The sequence below is a fragment of the Echeneis naucrates genome, chromosome 9 (assembly GCF_900963305.1).
Source record: "Echeneis naucrates chromosome 9, fEcheNa1.1, whole genome shotgun sequence".
Taxonomy (NCBI): domain Eukaryota; kingdom Metazoa; phylum Chordata; class Actinopteri; order Carangiformes; family Echeneidae; genus Echeneis; species Echeneis naucrates.
In genome coordinates this window covers 5816129-5837927 of record NC_042519.1, presented here as the reverse complement: position 1 = coordinate 5837927, position 21799 = coordinate 5816129, and the positions used below count along the sequence as shown (strand labels likewise).

Genomic DNA, 21799 nt, shown 5'->3' with positions numbered 1-21799 from the left:
TATAAATGCCTGGACAGAAATTACAGTACATGGCTGGTCTTGTATTGACTTACAAAATGAGATGTTTTTGACCTCCATGTATAGCTTTGATACGTAACAGTCAAGCTTTCCAACATATTTCTCCAAAAACCCAGACACGGAATTAGCTGGCCCCTCCCCCCACCCCTTCAGACACCATATTTACAATATTTTACGAAATTGTACAGCTCATGTAGGCATATTATGCAACTGTAACTAATGTCCTGTGTCATCTGAACATTATTAGTATAACAAGTCTTTGTTAAAAACCTACCAAGATATACACTCTGTGACGCATTCTCAAGAAATAGTATTAATCACAAAGGTTTTTGTTAAATTCAGTATGAACTAGTATAGACAACGAGACAAATATACAGTTTTCCAGCACAAATTACAGCTCTTGACCTTCAAGCAAACTTCATCATGAGCTTAAACGCTTCATATGTCAGAGAGATTCAAATACTCAATAAAACACAGCCAAAACAGATAAGAAAACAATGCAGGCATCACAAAAAAATAGCAAGGTGAAACATAACAACAGAAAAAAATAAAACACTAAAATTTCAGCATTTGCATGTGTTGCTATTACATGTAGTGATAAACGTTTCTGTTCCTCATATGAACTTTTTCTGGTGGAGTTCAGTGAGGCGTCAGTGGGGTTGGCCAGGGACACCAGGTTTGAGGGAGGGGGTGGTGGCTGTTAAAAGTCCAGCCGCCCCAGCAGGAGAGGTGGACTGGACAGAGACAGGCCAGCTCCTTCCAGCTCTCAGTACTGTCTCTGCACTGACAGAAGAAATCATGTGGATTATGCACACGGCAGGCAAAATGATTTTATATGCTCAGATGACAACCGGCAGGAGGACTAACTCACGCTTTCAGTGATATCCATTAGTAAAGGCCGTGGCGATCAAAGGGCCCTGTGGGAGTAGAATACAGGTTGAGTGTTCATGGCCTCAGTAGGAAAATGCAGATGTTGATTTGATCTATTCAAAGCACATCATGAGTCATGATGGAACCACTAAATAATAAGTCTAGTATTTTCTGCAACAATGCTTGGCTCCAAACTGGCGCTGTGTGGGGAAATGAATAATTCCCCTGCTGTAATGTAAATACTGGGGAAGGTTAAAGTGGAGAAAAGAATGAAAACAATCAAGAAATACTGAAAAGTGATCTGTCATTCAACGAGTAGCAGCATTCCTGTATTTACAGCACAGTAGATTTAACAGCTGTATTTATCAGTAGTTTTGAGACATAAGCTAAGTTTCTGTACGGTCAAAGGTCATGAGAAGACTCAGACAACCGTTGCCAGTTCAAAAAGAAGCGTCCAATCTGGAGTCAGTAGATTTTGGTCCTTTGGGGCAAAGCATGAGTAGCCCCATATAAGTCATATTTGTGCTTAGTGACGCGAACTGACTGATAGCTGTAGATTAGACACAGACAACATCAAGAAATCTAAATTGAAAATGGATTTTAAAGAACAGTTTGAGTGGACTGGCTGTAACGGACACATAACAGCTTTAGGGTGCAAGACCTGAAATCATTCCAGTACAGCAATGATTTCTTACCCCCAAACTATGGCTGAATCCAGTACTCGGTGCGGGGCTCGCAGCACTGAGGTAGCTGCTGACAGCTGACTCCTGACTGGCTGTTCCATACAGGTCTGCAATGGGGCCCGGGCTGCTCGTACCTAAAAATCCAGCTGAGCGAGACGGGGTAGAGCCTAAAAGTAAGAAACATAAATACTTATTTACTTTTAGTCTAATATTGCTTGTGTGTCTTCAGAGATACTTGGAATCAGTTTCTTTCAGGTATCTGCAATTTTAATCACACAGCATTATTTCATGAAACCATGAGCAGAGATGAAGGAAAGACAGTGAATCATTTAAGTGTACATTTTCAGCTGTAGTTATTTGTCTAAACTGTGTTTGATTGAAGGAGTAACATTCATGAGTGGAAGAGACATTCCTGGTCGTCAGAAGATGAACTGACTGACTGTTCATCTCCTGATGTTTCCTCTAAAACCATTATGAAGTCAGCATTTGTGGTTGTAGGTGAAATGTGTTGACAACTACTGTGTTCTCCTCAGGATGAATTGAAATATCTTTCTTGATCCCTTGACTTTTCATCTGGCATTATCCTCTGTTGACAGACTAATTTGGTTTATCACCGAACACTAATACAGTTACCAACTGTCACGTTTGATTGATTAGCAAATTAAAGCATGCCAAATTAAAATGGTGAACCCTGGCATGCAGCCTCAAAAAGCTGTTAGTGTACTCTTGGAATTGTTTTAAATTACTCTAATTAGGCTGTTCTTTCTACCTTCGTAAAAGCAATACTGTACTCCTTACAGCATACGGGGATTATAAAGAGATGAGCATTAGAGCTACAAATGAGCTTTAGTTTTCCATCAAAAACAAAGTTTTGATATCTATGTATTGTGAAATTAGTAACCTGTACGAAATTATCCTGCCAAGCTTGGATTTGGGGATCACTGTGGCCCAGATAGGACACTTCCTTTTTTTCCATATTCATACCTCTGACTACAGCTGCCGCCGCCGCTGCTGCTGCCATTGGTCCGTACGCTGTTAGAGGAATGGCTAAAGCAAGAGAAAGTGCAGGTTCAACACCTTTCATGTTCAAGCGCATAACAGCCAATTGAAAACACATCATTTCATGCGTCACTCCAGGGACCTCAGAAAACCAAGTGCTGTTCTGATGTGCAAGGACACAGAAGTAAAGCTGCTAATGAGAGCACTGGAGTCATCCTGTCCTTTCATCAGACAGAAACAAGCAGCTTTATCAGGTCAGTGGAGGGACGCTTAACAGCAAACAGCAAAACATTCCTCTTTACTGTCAGCAGGCTGAGGAGGACTGACAAACACAAACATGCAAACCAAAGAGTGATCAGGTGTTGCTAACGTGGCGTGTAGCAGGATGAAAACATGCTGCTTGTAAAGTCCAGAGGAGGGACTGACTGACCTGTGAGCTCAGGGGGGTGGGGTGAAGTCAGAAGGGGAGTCCTCTCTAAGTGGAACTCTAAAACAGAAACATCAGAGTGTTGTTGAGACACACACCACCACTGCAGGCGAGAACACACGCACAAACACACAGGAAGGGAAAACACCTCAAAGGTGAGCAAGTAGACAAAGGGTTTGAGCAATGCAAACAGGAATTAAAGGAAGGAAGGCTGTTTTAAAACCACAAAGTGCTGATAAAAATAATGCACAGTAATTATTATTGAACTGAAAAATATAGCAAAAAAATGAATAAATTCAGAATGAATTCCAGATCAACTTCACACTCACACACACACACTGCACACATGCACATTAACAAACAAGCATCTGTACACATAGAGATACACAAACACATTTGAACATAAGCTAAGCATATGCAAATTCCACTCCCTGATATTTACAAGCAGCCATTTACTCTACGTGTTTCTATGGAGACATGTTTGTATTTGTGACAGTGTGCCTGTGCTGTCAGCACGATATAAAACTTCACTAGTTACTAATTGTGTATTTTCATAAGATGAAGTCTGATAAGTTATTGTAATTGTTACAAGATTGAAGTCCATCCAATCACATATTTAATGTTTAGCGAATGAACACGGTTTAAGATGTGCAGTTGCTCATCACAACATTTCTTCCTCTGGAAAGAACAATGTTATTCTAGCATCAAGCAGGCAACAGATTTTCATTCCCTTCATTAACTAAAGGGATGTGTATGTTAAAGTGTTTAGGGAGGCAAGGGTGATTTAAGCATCTGTGCTTTAAATGTCTGTTTTTACATCTCACCCAGCACCATACATCTGCTATGGTGAACACTAACTAAACATGGCTGTGTTTCTCCCTCAAGTTATGGGAACAATTCAGCATGCATGAGGAGAAGAGAATGTGCTATGATTACCAGGGAACTGGTAGGTGTATCCAGGAGTGATGCCAGCGTAGCTCCGGCTGGTGTAGGTGGCTGTCTGGAAGCCTGGATAACCTGCAGAGACAGAATCACTGTCAACATCTGGATTATACCACGAACTAGAACTACGGAGTGTCAGATAACATCTGTACAATTAACATACAGGGAACCCATGTCTGTATAGTAATTTGTCATTAAAATATTAAAAATAAATGAATGTGCACTATGGGATGTTTTTCATTGCTCCCAAAGTCCAAAAAGATTGCTTCCTGGATTGGGACAAAGTGGATGGAGTACATTAAAATTCAAAGGTCAGACTTTAAAATAGTTGAGAGAATAATTGGGGGGCAGTATGTGAATTTGCATGTTGTACTGTTCTATTTATCCTTTTTTTTTGCCCTTTTTTCTTTCCCCCAATAACTCTGTTCTATCTTAGGGGAAAGCTCCCCGTGTTCAATTGTAAACAGGTTAAGTAAAATCATTCATTTAAGAAACTCTGTGGAAGAGCCCGGCTGTCCAATGATCATCCAATATTTGTTTTAAAATATAATATAAATATGCTTCAATGCTTACCCTGTAAAATGTTTTTGGTTTTGCAAACACAAACAGTGAACAAACAGTGACGTGTGTGTGTGTCTGTGTGGTTTTGCTGCCCCCTACAAGTGGAGTACAGATGCAGAAAATCCAGGTGGGTAATATTCTACACCTGTGGTCTTTACTAGGAGAGGCCTGAGCAGCTTACTGTGTTTCACTCTCACCAGTTCAAATTAGACAGAGATTTTCTTTGTACACAAGCTGCAACCTGCAGAAATGACGTCTCACCCATTTCAACCAGTGAGATTGACAATATAATGTTATCTAGCACCACAAGATACCACAAAAATGAATAATTAATATTTAAACATTTTGTGTGCCGTTGAACTAAGGACTGAAGAAAAAGGTGCGGTTCTCAGAGTGAACAGTAGGTGGTGGCATTGGTGTTAGATTTAGCTACTGTGAACAGGATAACAATCTGTTCAGGAGTCCACAATTATCATGTTTGAGGCAGTAAGAGGATCCGAGCAAAGGGCCATTCAACTCATTTTACTCATTAGGTTGGCTCTTTTGATCATGAAGGTCATGTGACTCAGCATGATGTTGAATACAGTTGAAATTGGATCAAGAACTTTGTATAACAAGAATAACAATAACAATAACATTATTATTATTATTACTGGAGAAGAATTAGTAATTAAGCAGAAGAAAAATTACTGATAATTGCTTGCATAATGGGAAATGTAGACTGTTTTTTTAGACTGTTGGATCTTGTCCGGCTTGTAAAGTCTTGGTTCTATTTGAACAGTTGTTTTAATGTTCCAAATTCCTGAGCCTCAAAAATCAAGAAGATGTCAGCCATTATATGTGAAACGATACCTGTGAACATAATGAAAGCTCACAACTGTGTATTATATAACTCCTTGAATACAGCTCCTCAACAGTGGGGGAATGCCTTCCAACAAATCAGTACATTTCTGTATCGCCTCCATTTATTTTGGTGATTTGTAAAGTCTGGCGTCTAGATAATCACAGCTATATGCTGAGAGTTCAAACGTGACACAAGCAGCCCATTTCAGTGGTCAGCCCTGTCCCCATGAGGCCCAGTGTGACCTTTGATGCCGCTGTGGCCTTAGTGCAGGAATAGTTATAGCCAGGCTCAGGTGTGCAGCTGCATCCTTCCTGTCTTGATCAATAACAACTTACCCAGCATACCAATGCCCAGCATGAAGGCATCCATCCCATAGGGCATCACCCGAGAGCGCCCCCTGGCTGAGCCTGTGGGGGACATCACCTCTTTGGGCTGGGCTTTCTTACACTCCACCTGTTTCCAAAAAGGTCATGCGTCAGTACTTCTTGTTTCTGAGTGAAATGGTAATGACAGAATTCTTTCACATAGAGTCCCTCACCATTTTGTTGTTGATCTCATGGAAGTGGATCTCACAGACTTTCTCCACCACATCCTCGTTCTCAAATGTCACAAAGCCAAACCCTATTGAGGACAAGGTAAATTTGTAACTGAAATGTATACATTGAACACATCATGGTGGATTGGACCAGTCGGCATCTCTGTGTAGCAGCACAGCTAATAGTCTACAATAATCAGTGCTGTAATAGCCGCTTAACACATTTGCCCCCCTCCCCCCACCTTTCAACACTGCTATTCTGCACTCATCCTTTCTTCCCTCCCTTCCTGTCCAGAAGGCCCGGGCAAAGCTGGTAGGCTGTCATAATCGATCAGTCCTAGGGTGGGGAGGAGGTGCTTAAGGAGGCTTTATCCTGATCCCGATTAACGGACTGGCTAATTAGACTAGTCCCGTTTGTCTCCTCCAGCTCAGCCCACAGGTAGGAGGCTCGTGGGGGGGCGGTCAATAGACACCCAAGAATGACAAGAGGGAGAGAAGTAAACTTAGGAAGAGAAAGACAGGAAAGATGAAGATGTAGGCAATGAACAGAAAGAGAGAATTGGTCCGTCTCACCTCGGTGTCTGTTGGTGGTCTTGTCGAACATGAGCATGGCATCGTCGACCTGGGGGGAGACATACAACACAGTTTTTTAATGTGGCGTTCTCTTGCCACTTCGCATATTGCCTGACCTCAGCCCTTCTCAAGTTCTGCAGGGAGGCTCAGCAACAGATGGACAGAGAGGAGGGGGAAGAGGGCAAGAGGGAGGGAGGAGACTGGAGACAAGCGACAGGTTACAAAGAGCAGACCAGGGGAGCAATGACAGGAAAATCTGAAGAAATACTGTACATGGCTAACACATAATGGGTGGCATAGAAAGTTAGAAGTTGTGTTTGCTGCTAAACTGCCCGGGTCACAATCCTTCTCACAGAGATCACATAATCTACCCCCTTTCTCCCCTCCGAAGTTTGACATTCCCATGGCAACTGTACAAAAAGTCCTTATAAAAGAGCTCAGGCCGACATCAAAAATTCTTTATGAATAGTGGGAGAGTGCCAGTGAGACAAAGAGGGCCGCAAAGAGAGAAACACTCACATACACACACACACACAAAAGAAATTAGGCAGTCACAAGCAGGAAGGTGAATCCTGTGGGCAGGTGGAGACTCGATGAGAGGGGAGAGCTGATAGCAAGAGGAATAGTGACAGGTGGAGATATGGTGAAAGAGAGCACAGAGAGTCCTGTAAGAGAGAGAAAGAAAAAAAAAGGATTGGGTCAAAGTGGAAAGGGAGGAGAAAGAAGAGACAAAGAGAGAGGGAGACGGAGAACAAAGAGGCCTAGAGGCTTTGTTTGTTGGCACAGTCAGCCATAATTCCTCCTCCTCTTCTCCCTTTGACCTCTCCCTCCAGCTCAGGCTCCCTTTATAGAGCAAAGACACAGGTGTCTATTCTACACACATAAACACACACACACACACACACACACACACAGAGTTTCTTATGTCAAAGTTGACCCACACCCCCCTTCTCTTGCCACAAACTGACATGTTTATCCTCCAGCCTCCACACAGACATCCCGATAAACATTTTGTAAATAAATCTGTGCTCTCAGTCTATAATAAGTTTACTGGACATAGTCCATCGAATAATTTGTCGTAGTCACATAGTCACAAACACAAGCACACAGTGTGCGAGCATGTGTATGTGTGTGTGAGGACCCCCCCTAGGCAGTTTGCCTACAGAAAGGTCAAAGGGGAGTGAGGAGTGTAAGCTTGAAAGGGGACCTGTTACTCTGATGCCTCTCGAGTCACTGCTTCCTTCCAGCCTGACATTTGTTTGACGCCTGCAACATGTTCATCTCCGCAAAACCAGACTTCACATTTACTGCTTAACTTGAGCCTTTAAGTCCACAGATGACCAAATAACTTGACTGAAAACAGGGGTCAAGATATTCTGGACACATTTTTCATAAACAGAGAACACTGATGGAAGTTTCAGCAACAAAACAAGACAAATGCACAGAAACATACACAATCCCAACATGAGCTGAAACTAGACACACGCAAACATCACAGCAATGCCCACAGTTCTGTTCTAACACCGCAAACTAGAGTTAATTGCACATCATTGCTCCATATTTCAAACACTGAGCATTTTAATGGCGCACTGCCGGACAATATTCCCTCGTATCCTTTTTTTCTTTCCACCTCTCATCTTCCCTGTTATCCCCTGCCCATCCCTCTCCACGCTCCTTTGTCCTCACCAGGACGGGACACAAAAGGTCCAGTGAGGCAGTCTAATCAGGAACTTCCATGGATGGCTGGAGCCTACATTTCACCGTCCATCCCTCGATATCTCTCTCGGCAAAAATTCATCTAGACGTTATGATTGAGGAGGGAGCACAGAGAAACTCGAGGCCAAGCCTTTGGCTCCTAAAAAAAAAAAAAAAAAAAAAAAAAAAAAAAAAAAAAAGGGCCACGCAGTCGGAAACGCAACAGCTGAAACAAAAATTGTCCCCCTGTGTTTGACTTTGAAAAGTTTCAAGGATTCATGGCAATGATTGTCAGAGTTAGCCTTGTCAAAAAAAGTTTGGATGATTTTTCTTCTTTTTTTGTCTCATTGGTTTTACACTGGATTAACCAAAATGGCACTAAAATCACACCTCACTGATTTCTTTATACAAATCAAGTGTGTATGATGGAAATTTCCAGTATGCAGATAACTTCTGAACAAACTAACAAAATATTTGTCCAGCTTTGTAGAGAGGCATAATAGGCCTTGTAACCCCCCCCCACCACACACACACACACACCACATCTTTGCCCCAGTTCCCTCTCTTACGCCTCTGCAAACCTCTCTCAATCAGGCCCTCCCTCTCTTGTCAGTGCCTTTGTCAGCTCATCATCTAGTTTCTGCCCTGTGCTTTTCCTATACCTCACAATATAAAAACTTATGCAAAACTTCAGATAGATTTTTTTTTTTTTTTTTTTAACGCAAACACCTCAAAGAAATGATGTAAAAGTTCAGGTGCTAGTTTTCTGAGAATTCGTCGCCTTGAATTTCTTGTTTTTAAACTCCAGAGTTAACCCCCCACCCAACACACACACTCATGCTAACACCCCCGAACACCACCTCATCCCTCCTCCTTCAGAACAAAACCCCCTTACCCACAGAATTACTTGGGGACAATGGGCAAGCCAGGTCACCACGGTAACGGGCCAGGAGGGGGCTGTGGGTAGGAGCAGCTGTTACATCAGATTAATTCAGATTCTGATAATCCCTCCTCCTTCCTCACCATCACCACACACTCACTACAAAACTTTTCTCCCCCTCCCCCTCTTCCTCCTCCTCCTCCTCCTCTCTTCGCTCCCTCTTCTCGCCCCCCCCTAATTTCGCCTGCTGCTCTCGGAGCCTCTCAGCCTTGTTATTTTTCCCTTCCTACCCTCTTCAAGCTTTTTCTCTCCATCCCTACTCGCCCTCTTCCTCCTCCAGTGACTCCTTCACTTCCAGGCAGTCGCTCAGCTTAAAAGTAAAGTTTTTTCTCTGAGAATTCGTGGTGACTCAGTCTCTGCAGAGCTGGTGGGTTGCAGCACATGCTGCTGATTTGTTATTGCACCGACTCCACCTGGACGCATTTATGTGAATCCATTGGTCATTACATTTTGTCCACTATTTGACAGTTTTAATGCTCTCTTGAACATTGCTCACCTTCCCAAATTGGTCAAAGTACTGCTTGACATCTTCAATGGTTGTGTTCACTGACAGGCCTCCCACAAAGATCTTCTTGGTTCGAGTCACCAACTGTAAGAAAAAAGAAATCCACTGATGAACCAAATTTACTAATATCACCGGTATTCATTAATCAACCTATCGAGGCATCAGTTTTGATGTAAAATTAGTATATTTGTCAAGAAGGTGGCCAAAAAAGTTTGAATCATTTTTGACACTAGCACACATACTGTACTGTTTTGGTACAATTTATCATGCATGCTACTTTTTAAATTGAAATTTTTCAACTTTTTAAAAAGTGCAAAAGAAGCTGTAATATTTCCTCAAAAATATAAATACAAGAACCATTCACTCCCATTAAAGGCTCATTTAGGCAAAATATTATTGCTGAAATGAATATTTATTTCCATGATTGAATATTGTGCCAAATATTTCCTCAATTAATCAATTGGCCAAAGTTTATTTATATATTAATCCTTTTCCAAAGGTGACTAACAGCCTGATAAGTATTCAGTTATTATTATGTAATTATGGCCTTGGTGATAATGTTTTCCATTGATTGACCAATCGATCAATAAGTGCAGATTTATGACAAACTTTCATTCTTGCACCAGGACAATAAACACACTGCATGTATTTATATTTGTCTTGTCATTCACAAGAGAGAAAACACAATAACACACAAATCTGAAAATTAGTGAAGATGAAATATTAGTTAATGGGGTCTAAGGGAAAAGTTACAAGTCAAAAGTATGAGATTTTCAATACAATGTGTACTCTGTTATTTTTCATGCTGCTACCCAGGAGAGGATAACATGACTCATAATGAAAATGATATTTCCAATATAACTTTTGATTTGTATCTTTGGCTCTTAGGGGGCTTTGTTTAGCAGAATTTGGCTCCAGCCAACGAGTCCAAGGCATCTCTCATTTAATCTTAATATCCACTCTCTCAACTCCTTCTGTGATGTTTGCTGAACTCAGATTTTTGAATAAATTACACCATTTCCTGGACACAAAGCCAACACTGGCACCTGGTTATCCTGGTCCCCTGTCCTCCACTTTGTCTCCTCATGGACAAAATACAGTTTGCTCAGCCAAAAAAAGAGGAGGACAAGCAGCCTGTAACCACGCAGTTTTCAGGCAGTGGTGGCTGTCGGTCTGCAGGTCGACACCACTTTTATTTATGTTAGCAAACAAATTCAAGGAAAAAGTCAGCCAGATTTAACCCCTTAACACCGGGAGCCTGTCAAAGCTACGTTATACTGAAATGATCTACCATTGTGGACAATTTCATATTTTGTGAGATGGCAAAGAAGGCATTACTGTTTTCAAAAACACTATAAAACAAGCTACATTAAATTCTACAAACGGTATCAAAATAAGTAAAAAAAACAAAAAACAAAAAACAGTTTGGAAAATATTCAGCCCGCTGCAAGTCACACTTTAAAACTGTTGTGTTGATAATGATGTTGACGACCAAAAATAAATAAATAAATAAAAATCAAGCAATTTCAGTGATTTACAGAGATACTGATTCCATACTGTTGTATTTTAACAGCTATATATTACTAATCCTGGATGGATGTGATGTGATTGCTGCTTTCTCCCTTTGTTAACATCAACAGATTTTTATAATCTAATGTGATTGTCAATCACACAAAAAGTAATCAAGAATCAATAACAGTGCCTTCCATTAGTTGTCCCAAAACTTAAAGCCTTCGAGCCTTCTCCGCTGAGTTTTTACTGCTGTGACTTTCCAGAGTAACATAATGCTGAAATGCTAATATCTTGCTAATCTTACACTATTTACCAGAAGCCAATTCTTCTCACAAAATCCAGTGTAAGCTGCTGTTTTTAGAAAAGATGAAGAAGAATTGATTTCTGGGTGTGAAACAATAAAGTTTATTGATAAATGATGTGGTATTGGATCGTTGCATACCGACATCTTTATGTATAGTTCATTCTGTCTCTTTTCCATGTGAATGCATTTGTTCACACATTGGGGAAACATAATAGATCACCACAGCCAATGCAACAACTTATGATGCAGCCAATTTTGTAAATCTGTTGTATTTTACTAATAAATCCACACATGGTTCCCTTTCTACTCACAACAGGATTTGCCCCCTAAAGCTCTTCTTTCAGTTTCCCACTGCGTTGTTGTGAATGGAAAAGACAAGTAGCCTTAGATCAGGACAGAGCGGACTTGAAACACAATACAGACAATGCTGTGTATATGAAGTTGAGAAAGTTTTAGTTAACACACACTTGCACAAGAACTCAGTGATGTCAGTGCTGCTCATGTTCATCAGATTACGGGGCTTTAGCCCAGATAAGAGAGTGAAATGCTCAACACAAACCAACCTGCTGCAAACAATGACCATACAACTCTGCACAAGCAGAAAGATCCACTCACCTTGGGCTGAGCTCTGCGCGGGAATGCAACTTTTGGATCAATCTGCGAGAGAGAATACAAAGAAGGAGACGCCTGGTTATTAGTGCTGTGGCATGATACAGCTAAACCAGCAGCCTTCCCACTTTCCTCTGATATCACACTTTCATCTTTCACTCTTTTAATGACCTAACAAAGGTGCAATATCTCCATGTTATACTCCTCTTGGCCTAAAAACGGGCATTCAAGGCCATGATGTGTCTGTGATAAACAGAGTGACACCATTTATTTATATTTTAAGTAAAGGAAAATCAAGATTACATGAAATGTACCGTACGTTCTAAAAAATCAATGCACTTTGACATCAAAAAAAAGGTGATGTCTTCTCATTATCATCTGCTATAAAGACCAGACGGGGATCTGACTACATCCTGGTCTGAACACACTGCCGCTAAATGTTGTTTGTGTGTTCGTGATTAATGCAATAATTCAAACTAACTTTTTTTTATTTTTACTAAGTTCTACACCAGAAACAGTGATGAATCATCAAATGTTTGATCAGATTTGTTATCGTTTGATTGCATATTTTTGTCAATTTCAGAGAATATTGTATTTAAAAATTTTCTGCAGCTGTTTCTATTTATTCAAAATGTAACGTTTGAAAAACATATTTGTAGAGACGCATTAAATGTCTCACAGTAACAGATACTATTTTTGTATCAGTGCTTAAACCCCCAAATCACTTGAGATGATAACCAGCCCTAAAGATTGCTGAAGAGGAGTTTTTTTTGACAGATTTTTTTTCCCCAATTTGTAAATTAGTGTCTTTGTGTATATTAAAAATACTTATGGCTTCGGTTAATGATTATTTTTGATGAACTCATTCATTTCCAATAGAGCTGCAAAATATACAAAAAATAATAATAATAATACTGTGATTGTTTTTGACATTGCAAACGTGGTACGGTTTAAGTAGATGATTTGATCATTTTTGGATTGCTTTTCATTGATAATTTTTAAATGATGTCAATGACGCAATCTTTGCTTGGTCTTATATCAAACAGACATATTCCACTAAGAGGACTTGTACTCTGTGGAACCACAATAATGTTGACGCACATCTTACTTCATCTAAAAATAGGAGTTCTGGCGATTTGGATATGGTACTATTGTCATATTGTGATTTAAAATAAAATGTGTAATTAATTGTGAAGTCCTATACACGATACAAGGCTAGTAGTACTCCAACAGAGCTACTTTTATCTGACCAGCAATGCAAAATTCAGTTTTAATATGATATATAGTACCATACAGTAATATTTTGGAAAGGAAATCCAGTGAATTTTTGGCTGTATTTGCTGGTATAAAACATACTATTTATTGGTTGGTTCATTTTAATAAGTGATTAATCAACCAATAATTTTACCACTGATTATAATAAAAGCAAACCAGCAAAAACAAAAATGTATGTGAACTGAAAATGTGTGTGTGTGTGTGTGTTTGCCCATATGTGCGCAACATAAATATGAGTTTGTTATTATGTCATGTTTTGTTTTATTTTTTGATGTATGTATGCTTGCCCGTCTTGGGACTCCATGATGTAAATGGCATACACTCATGTGCTTTTCACGTACTTAGTGTGTGTGTGTGTATACGTGTGTATGTGTGTGACGTTGTACTCAGGTGGAATGTCCAGTGAACCCCTGCCTCTCTCGTCACTACCATGTGACGTGATCTCCTGGAATCTCACACAGGCACATCACAAACAAACCTCAAGCTCGTTCAAGGAGAGCCCGAAGAAGCAGGACAAGTGTGTCAGACAAGAGAGTGAGAGAGAGGGACGAGGAAGGACGAGGAGGGAGAGGAGGACGGGACGGAGAAGAGGGGGCTGTCAATCACACCACACTGACAGCAGATCCACCCAGTTTTGTTTGTTTGTGTTTGTTTGTTTTTGGCTCCCTCAGCTTTGGACGGAAGTGATGATGACAAATAACGTAAACGGGGGCCACTCATCTTCCTGTACGCTCTCAGCTGACCCGCATTATCCTCTGCCCTGCAGTTCCTTACGTTTACATCCAGGAAAAAGTAGTGTATCTCTTTTGGTATTCATCTTAGCACTACAGCTACAAAATAAGCACACGGTAAAACTGATCCATACAAGGCTGAGCCCACTGAATGTGGCCAAGGTTGGGACTGGAGAGAAAACCACAACATGCCATGAAAGTGCAACCACAGACAGGCTGTAAAAATTGAAATTTGAGACCTCTATATTAGTCTATACTGGTCTAATAGAGCTAGAGAATAACTAAACTACTCCACACTGTACTGCTGTTACACTAACAGATGGTGAGACAGTACAGCGCTAAGATTAGTCCATAACCATGAGAGGGTAGAGTTGAACTAGAGTAGAGAGCTAGAGCCTCTATGGTAAACCACGTGCGTTTACCAGAGTCAGGGTAACAGTGTTGTTTCTAATAAGAGTTGACATCAACGCAATTTTCTTTTTTCTTACTTATTTTCTCGTTTTTCTAGAGAGCAGTGTGAGAAAACTATAGACTAAGACTGGAGGATCAAATGCAGACTCTACTGTTTAGTTTCTATGGTGGCTAGACTACTCTGATAGTCACCTCCGGTCACCAAACCTCCTGATGTCCAACACTCCTGTGCACATTCAAAAACAAACAGACACACACACAAACAAACAAAATCAAACACATGGCAGCACACAGCACATTCGCAGGGAGGAAACTGTGGACATTAAACAGATAAAGTGGCTGAATGAATGGAATTGCTTTGTTTCATGGGGAAAAAAATATATGTTGATCAGAGCAAAGATATGTTTTAACCCCCCCCCCAATACCAAGGTTTGACACTAACATGTTGGAGTGAACGTGTTGCTTTGTGTTTAACTAAAATCTGATGAAATTTGATTGCAAAAAGACAAACAAACGGGATCTGTGACATCACAACCACTTCAGTCACCTATTGTGTCCCAATATGTAATTTACACATGTGCAATGTGAGACCTCCAGGTCACATACGCAGAAGAAACAGACTTTTAGAGATATTTTATGCATGGCAGCAAATTTGTGGAGTCATAGATTTACTGTTTTCACTGTGGGAGAAAACATAGCTGTGATTTGGAAAATTCTTGAAGAGATAATTACACATTTTATGTGAGAAAAAACATAAAAGTCACAAGTTATTATTCCCAACAGAATCTTTGTACGCGTCATGTCTGGAAACAGCACTTTTTCCAACATGGAGTCACGTAAAGGCATCAGAGGCCTAACCTCTGTGCGCTCACAGCAAGGTAACAGGAAGAAGCTGAACATAATTCTGAGAGGTTTATGAAATCAGGGCAATCCACTTTGACCAGCTACGTTCCCAGCTATGCAACAGTTGGCTGAGGGCACTGCCTGTCACCACCTGAGCCGGGAACACACTGAACGCAACATGCCGATTGGGCACAGCCAACAACTCAAGCTTGTTGACGCCAATCCTATTATGTAGAAGAAATGTACTAATCACAGATGGAGTTATCCTGTCTTGCCCCCCCACCTTGTCTTTCTACCCAGGTCAGCACAGAAAGGGTTAACAGGGGACACAAATATGCCTAATCCAACGCAGACTTTGTTGAAAAACTCTCCACTGTGCGCCTTAAGAGCTGCAGTTGAATGGAAACTTTTTCCCACAAAGGTGCAGTTTGCATCAGCCGTCACTAACTTTACAGATAGCCGGAAACTGGTAGGGCACCCTAAGGGGTAACTAACAGAGCAGCAGTTACATAAATCCCAGCAAAAGTTGCCCTCCTATACTAGTCGGACGCGGGCCGCATCTGTCCTTCAACACAATAAGTACCAATAAATTCCTCTGCAGCACTGTATTTACTCTATAGCCTCTCGGCTGTGCAAAACTCTGTTAATTCCAGTGCTGGAGCGGTTCAGTCGGTCACAGCATGGCACATTCTTTCTGTTGCCACTGGAGAACTTTTCTCTCCCCTCTCTAACAGGATAACCTGTCTACATGAGAGAGAGAGGGGGAGGGGGTCAGGGTGAGTAGTCTAAAAGGCCTACTCTACTCACCATCCGACCCCTGTGGCTGATCACTGAGCCCTCTCCACGCCAAACACACACTCTCTTAGGCTGCCACGGCCCCCACCAAATGCCACCGACACACCCAGCTGCCAGCCATAAGGGGCCCTGCCACGGCCCATGAGGCTGCGTCGGGTCAACACACACGTGAAGAATTTGTGAGTGAGAAACTGAAAATTAATATGTGAGAATAGTAATCTCTGGAGCTCGCTATGAATTAACCCAAAGAGTCTCTTATCAGAAGGAGGCGACCCGAGAACAAAGTGTCAGTATCATGACCTCCGCTCACTCTCACTGCGACTGTTAACGTTGTCTTGATTTCTGGTCTCAACCAAATGATTGTAAATGATGTGCATTGTTATCTTCTCCTTTTTTTCTTTTGTGACAGAGCCATTCTTCAACTGTGGAGAAAGAGGGGGGGTCACTATGGAAACAAACCCCATGGCGAGTTAGTTGCGTCCAACCATGATAGCACTACTTGTCATAGCTGTCATGCCTGCAAGAGACATTATGGCAGAAGAGTGCTGGGGAAAAAATAAATAAAAATAAAGCACTAAGTTCAGTTTGACTTTTCTATTTGACAACTTTCACCTTCTGAGTTCCTGTTGATTCAAACTAATTCCTTACAACTTTTCACTTTTTTCTTCTTAGCTATTTCCCTCTTCAGCACATCCATTTCTGCTGCAAAGATCGGATAAGGTGCATCACTCTGAGCACAAAAGGAAAAAGAAGAAATAGCCTCCACTCATTTCAATACAGTGACTAACCCGCAGCCATCACCACTCCCACTGAGGATAGAGGCGGGGGCAGTGGTCCCTATGGCGACCAACGGGCCACATTGTTCCCAGACCAACCCACATTCATTACTGACAAAAAGGCACACAATCACACACATGCACACAATCACAATCACACACACACACACACACACACTGCAACACGGGCAATAAATACATTTTAAGTTAGAATTCAGGCAGGTGAAAGAGCCTAAATGTATCACGATGACTTTATCTTCATTACATTCACGGCTTTATTCGTTCAACAGGAACCTGTGGGGACTTCGTTTGTTGCAGCTTTCACACCTTGATGGTTTCAGGTTGCATTCACTTGTTCCATTGAGAAACTTTTTTTTTTTGATGGAGTTCAATTCTGCTCCTTGGGGACAGAAAAAAAGCAGAAAGAAAGTTTTGGTTCACTCTTCCTAGATACCAACTCAAAGACTGGCAGCGAATGCAACCCCGTCCGGTTCCCCTTGTTTCTATGGAAATTGACACTGGGTGACATTTTCATGTCTGTTTGGCTGCAGAGTAAAAAGAGAGAGCACAGTCCTCCATGTGTCTCCACTGACTTTATCATGTAACGCGCTCACATCTGAGGTGTAGCAGCGGACACGGGGGGCATGGTGTGTGAGGAAAACATCAGCACGGCGAGACCTCAGCAAACATACTGAATGTAGCAATGTTACAGCTCTCCAGCGGATTATTGGAAAATCCACAAATCAAACACAAAGCAAAGGGATTAGTTGGTGGTGGGAAGTAAATACAGAGAACTCACTGTTTTGGAGTCCAACTCATGCCTGGTTTGAGCCAAAACTTTATCCACACCGGCCTGATCAACAAAGGTGACGAATCCAAACCCTCTGCAGACATTGGGGAGGGGGGGGGGCAGGGAGGATGGAGGAGGTATTAATGACACGGAAAATGATGTTGACATGAAATGATACGTTATGAGCAGCCAGGAATCGAAGAGGTCAGATAAACTTTCAGCTCCGGCAGAAGAGCCGGGCTCACAGCTCCCTCACCTCGAGCGCTTAGTAACTGGATCTCGCATCACCATACACTCCTTAACCTCGCCGTACTTGCAGAAGTACTCCTTCAAACCCTCTGAGAAGCAGAACAAGGTGCAAAACAGGACAAGATAGCAGGTGAATCAGTGATACGGTTGTAACTTTGGAATAAAAACCCAGAGAGGTGTTTGGCTACAGGGTCAAACTTTTTCACCCTGCTGAGATTTCCTTCATCAAAGCGCATACATTTTTCATTTAAATGTGTCAAACACAAAAGCATCAGGCCAAAAGGCTTCAAATTAACCAATCATTCCAACCAACACTTCTCATCTTAACACAGGCTAAATTATTCATTCTATGGCTTTTTCTAAATAAGATTTTAAGAATCACACATTTACTCTATGGTGCTTCTGAATGGGGGCATTCATTCTTGAGCAGGTTTCATGTAAAACTTAAAAAAGAGAAAATAAATAAAGCGATTCAAAGAGGAATATTAAGTTGAACTTTTTTTCTTCAAATAACAAACTATTGCTTCCATTTAATCCAAGCCAGGACTTTAGAGACATGTTTGCATTTTATGAGAGCAAGTGGTGGAAAGAGATTTACCTTGTGTTGTTTGCCAGCTGAGTCCACCTATGAACATTTTGCTGTGGAGAAGAAGAAGAAAAAAGCATAAAATATCTAAATAAGCACATTGGTTAAAGGAGCAGTCCGTGACGTTTATATTTCTACGGCTCCAGACAAAGTTGTGATTGAGGTTTGGAGGTGCGGTGAGGAGCGGATCATCTCTGGGAGAACATGAAGCCTCTCAGTGTGGAGGTGTGCGGCTCTGGCTGCGGACCAGCGTCCCGGCAGAATAGCGCGTCTGTTTCTGAAGTGAACAAGCCCCCCCCAAAAAAAAAAAGAGAGAGAGAGGAGAGGGAATTAGAAGGAAAAGTTTTTGGTTACCAGGGGTCGTGAGGGGAGTCCGCGGCGGACAGGCTGCTCTGGCTCCCTTCCGTCTCCATTCCGGGTCCTCGCTGTGAGACTGACTGACTGAGACTGAGACTGAGACAGAGGCAGGGCGAGTGTGTCCGGGCCGAGCCGTGCGGGGAGTGAGGGCAGCTGGGCGGGTTTGGCCCGGGGTGACAGAGAGGGGAGCGGGCCAGATGCAGGCTGGGACAGACTCCACCTCCTCCGGTCGGTCCCCGTCTCTGCCTCCCTCTCATCCCCACACCGCGGAGCGAGCCGCCGGCAAGGCCGCCGCCGTCGGCCGCGCCGCTTCCGCTCAAGCCTTCAAAATAAGAGCCCGTGGAGGTGGTTAGGCAGAGGACTTGGAAGACTTCCTTGCTAACATTGACAAGCAAATCAAGATCTCATTAGATATCGAGAAAAACTGCATCTTCTATATTTTATGAATGATTTGAATGGATTGTAGGAGGAGGGATGAGTGTATTTTTTACTGCTATGCGGCATGTTTGTTTGTTTTTCGTCTATGTAACGCATTTTGTGTTACAATGGTAGCACAAATTTGAATGAAAAGGGCTATAACAATAAAGTTTGATAAACTAGTCACTGGATGACCGTGCTGCTTATGAATCGTACACGAGGATAATCATTTTTACACCATATCCTCTTTTTTGCTGCTGGTATACATTAGAGTGAGTAATGAGCATGCAATTGCTGTTTAATTTCTATTGCTATGTAACCTACTGAAATATAATGTAATCAGTGCAGTAAATAAACATTTAAATCATTTACAATTTCACCAGTGAACATTTGTAATTTTAATTGGCTTGGAGTAGATTGCTTGCTTATGTGGTTTGAATGCTCTGTCCTTGTACCAACTATGAGTCGTGCACTAATAAATCAGTTCATCCCCCCAAAAAAACAAATCTAATTGACAACATAAAAAAGACACAATTTGTCATACTTTCATATTATTTATTTCATATGTATATTGTTTATTTAACATAACTTGTGATGCATTTGGTTGAATGATAGATTCTGACAATATTAGTTATGGCTTTTTTAATGATAATGATTTCATACATTTAATAAGAATAGAGGATACATATACGGTGAAAAAAAATGAAAAAATGTAAATCGTAAGTGATTCAAAACTGATTCTCATAGCATGAAGTTTTCAAATACATCTTACTTGCATTGGCAACAACTGAGGCTTTATTATGAAGGTAAGTCTCCTAACATCCTGTCACATTCTGGGTCATTTAAATCAACTTGCCCATTTTCCACCTCAGTTTAAATAAAGTGTTAACAGGCACAATTTCCAATTTAGAAAGATACAGAATTTTGTCAGTGATATTAACACATAGATCAAACTTGTATTGTAGTCAGGAAATTGATATCACGTGCCATAGCTGGATCTGGATCACACACACACGTCTGTCTGTGTGTGTGTGTGTGTGTGTGTGTGTGTGTATATATATATATATATATATATATATATATATATATATATGGCCCGTGATCTTTATTGTGAAAGAGTCACACCAGAGTGAAGCAGTTTTACGGTTACTGACCCGCAGTCATGGTGAGGATATTAGTTAGATGTCCAGTAACATGTTTGAATTTAAGTACAGGGTGTCCATAAAGTCTCTTTACAATAAAAAAAAAAAACTTATATTACAAAGGCAGTTGATGAGGTATATTAATCAGATTTGTTGCATGTACTCAGTGGTTATTGAAGTTTTTAATCACATTGCATTTGTGTATTTCAGGTACCCTGCTGATGAAATAGGCAGTGGTAAATGCCCCAACCCTACCCTTGGAAGGGATGGCCCAATTACCTGGCCGCTTTGTTCACCAGGTATCACCGCCCTGGACTTCTTTCTGTGGGGTTATGTTAAAAATATCATTTATCAAACAAAGATGCGCCACATCACGGACCTAAAGCAAAAGGTCACTGATAACATTGCGACCACGGATGAGGTGATGCTACAGTGAACATGGCAAGAAATCCAGTACCGTCTTTATGTGCTCCGTGCAACTAATGGTATCAATGTAGGTGTATTAAATGAGGCAAAAAATTTATATCAGCTAATCTACTAACTTCATTAGCTTTTCCCAATCATCATTGCTCTCCTTGTTGAATAGTTTAAAGTGAATGTCAAAGGAGAGCTGACTTATATCAGTCCTTTCATATTTACAGTTTCATATGACCATGTGTCTGTGTCTAAATGCACCTTACATAATGCAAACAGGCTTATGCTATGTGGTATAGCAGGAGGCTTGTGTGCTCATTCATTGCTGGGGTTTAAGTATTTAATTAGTCCCAAAGCCAGCTCCAGCTAATCTTCTCAACACTGACTCAACATGTGACCTGCTAACCAACTATAATGCCAATGAATAGCCCAAACAATTCAACAAAGACACTGACAACTTTGACTTAAGGGTATAAAATGGATGCCGTCCTAACTGAGTCTCAGGTTTGGTACGTGAAGTTTGGAATTAAGGAACCTTTTGTACATGCTGACACTGAAACACATGAAAACAAATAGATAGTGTTGGTTATGTCCCCAAGAGGCATATTACAAGCTGAGAGTGTGTAATGCCGGCTGTTCAGGCCCAGATGCAGATTTGTGATTGTCCCCTCTAACATTTTTTTCTCACTAAGTAGTCCAGTCAGTGTCCTGCCTGCACATGGGTTTACTCTACCCTCTGCAGATGAGCAGATGAAGATCTGGAAGTGGGACAGGGGCTATTTGGACAGGAATTAAGGGGTGTGTTAAATTTCTGCATGCATGATCAATGGGGTTGAATGGTGGGGTTGGGGATGGGGTTGTGGATGAAAGGAGGGGGGGTGCACCAGGCTGAGGGAGAGACAGAGACAGAGGGCTTGCAGTGAGAACACGTACAGAGGCAGTCAGCAATGGCTCACTAATGAGAGATGGACAGTGTGGATTGTATGTGATTACCAA

At 41.4% G+C, this 21799-nt stretch overlaps 1 protein-coding gene across 1 annotated transcript; it reads right to left on the bottom strand.

Moving 5' to 3' along the window:
• Positions 1-205: 205 nt before the first annotated feature.
• msi1b (musashi RNA binding protein 1b) lies at positions 206-18952 on the bottom strand. Its single transcript, XM_029510760.1, has 15 exons — positions 18828-18952; positions 18486-18526; positions 17895-17976; positions 17648-17732; positions 12024-12065; positions 9584-9676; positions 6453-6501; positions 5883-5965; positions 5680-5797; positions 3934-4014; positions 3001-3057; positions 2556-2618; positions 1584-1738; positions 890-935; positions 206-801 (listed from the first exon to the last, which is right to left on the bottom strand). Exons 1-14 carry the CDS (start codon positions 18884-18886, stop codon positions 894-896), a joined length of 1050 nt encoding a protein of 349 aa, XP_029366620.1. The 5' UTR covers positions 18887-18952; the 3' UTR covers positions 206-801; positions 890-893.
• Between the last annotated feature and the right edge of the window lie 2847 nt (positions 18953-21799).

Bases quoted from the DNA above. Each gene is read 5' to 3' on its own strand.
- msi1b (XM_029510760.1), bottom strand. From the start codon at position 18,886: ATGGAGACGGAAGGGAGCCAGAGCAGCCTGTCCGCCGCGGACTCCCCT. The intron at 12,066-17,647 runs GTGAGTTCTCTG...TCTCTCTCGCAG, and splicing joins ATGAGTTGGACTCCAAAACA to ATTGATCCAAAAGTTGCATT. The intron at 5,966-6,452 runs GTGAGACGGACC...TGTCCTCAATAG, and splicing joins GACCACCAACAGACACCGAG to GGTTTGGCTTTGTGACATTT.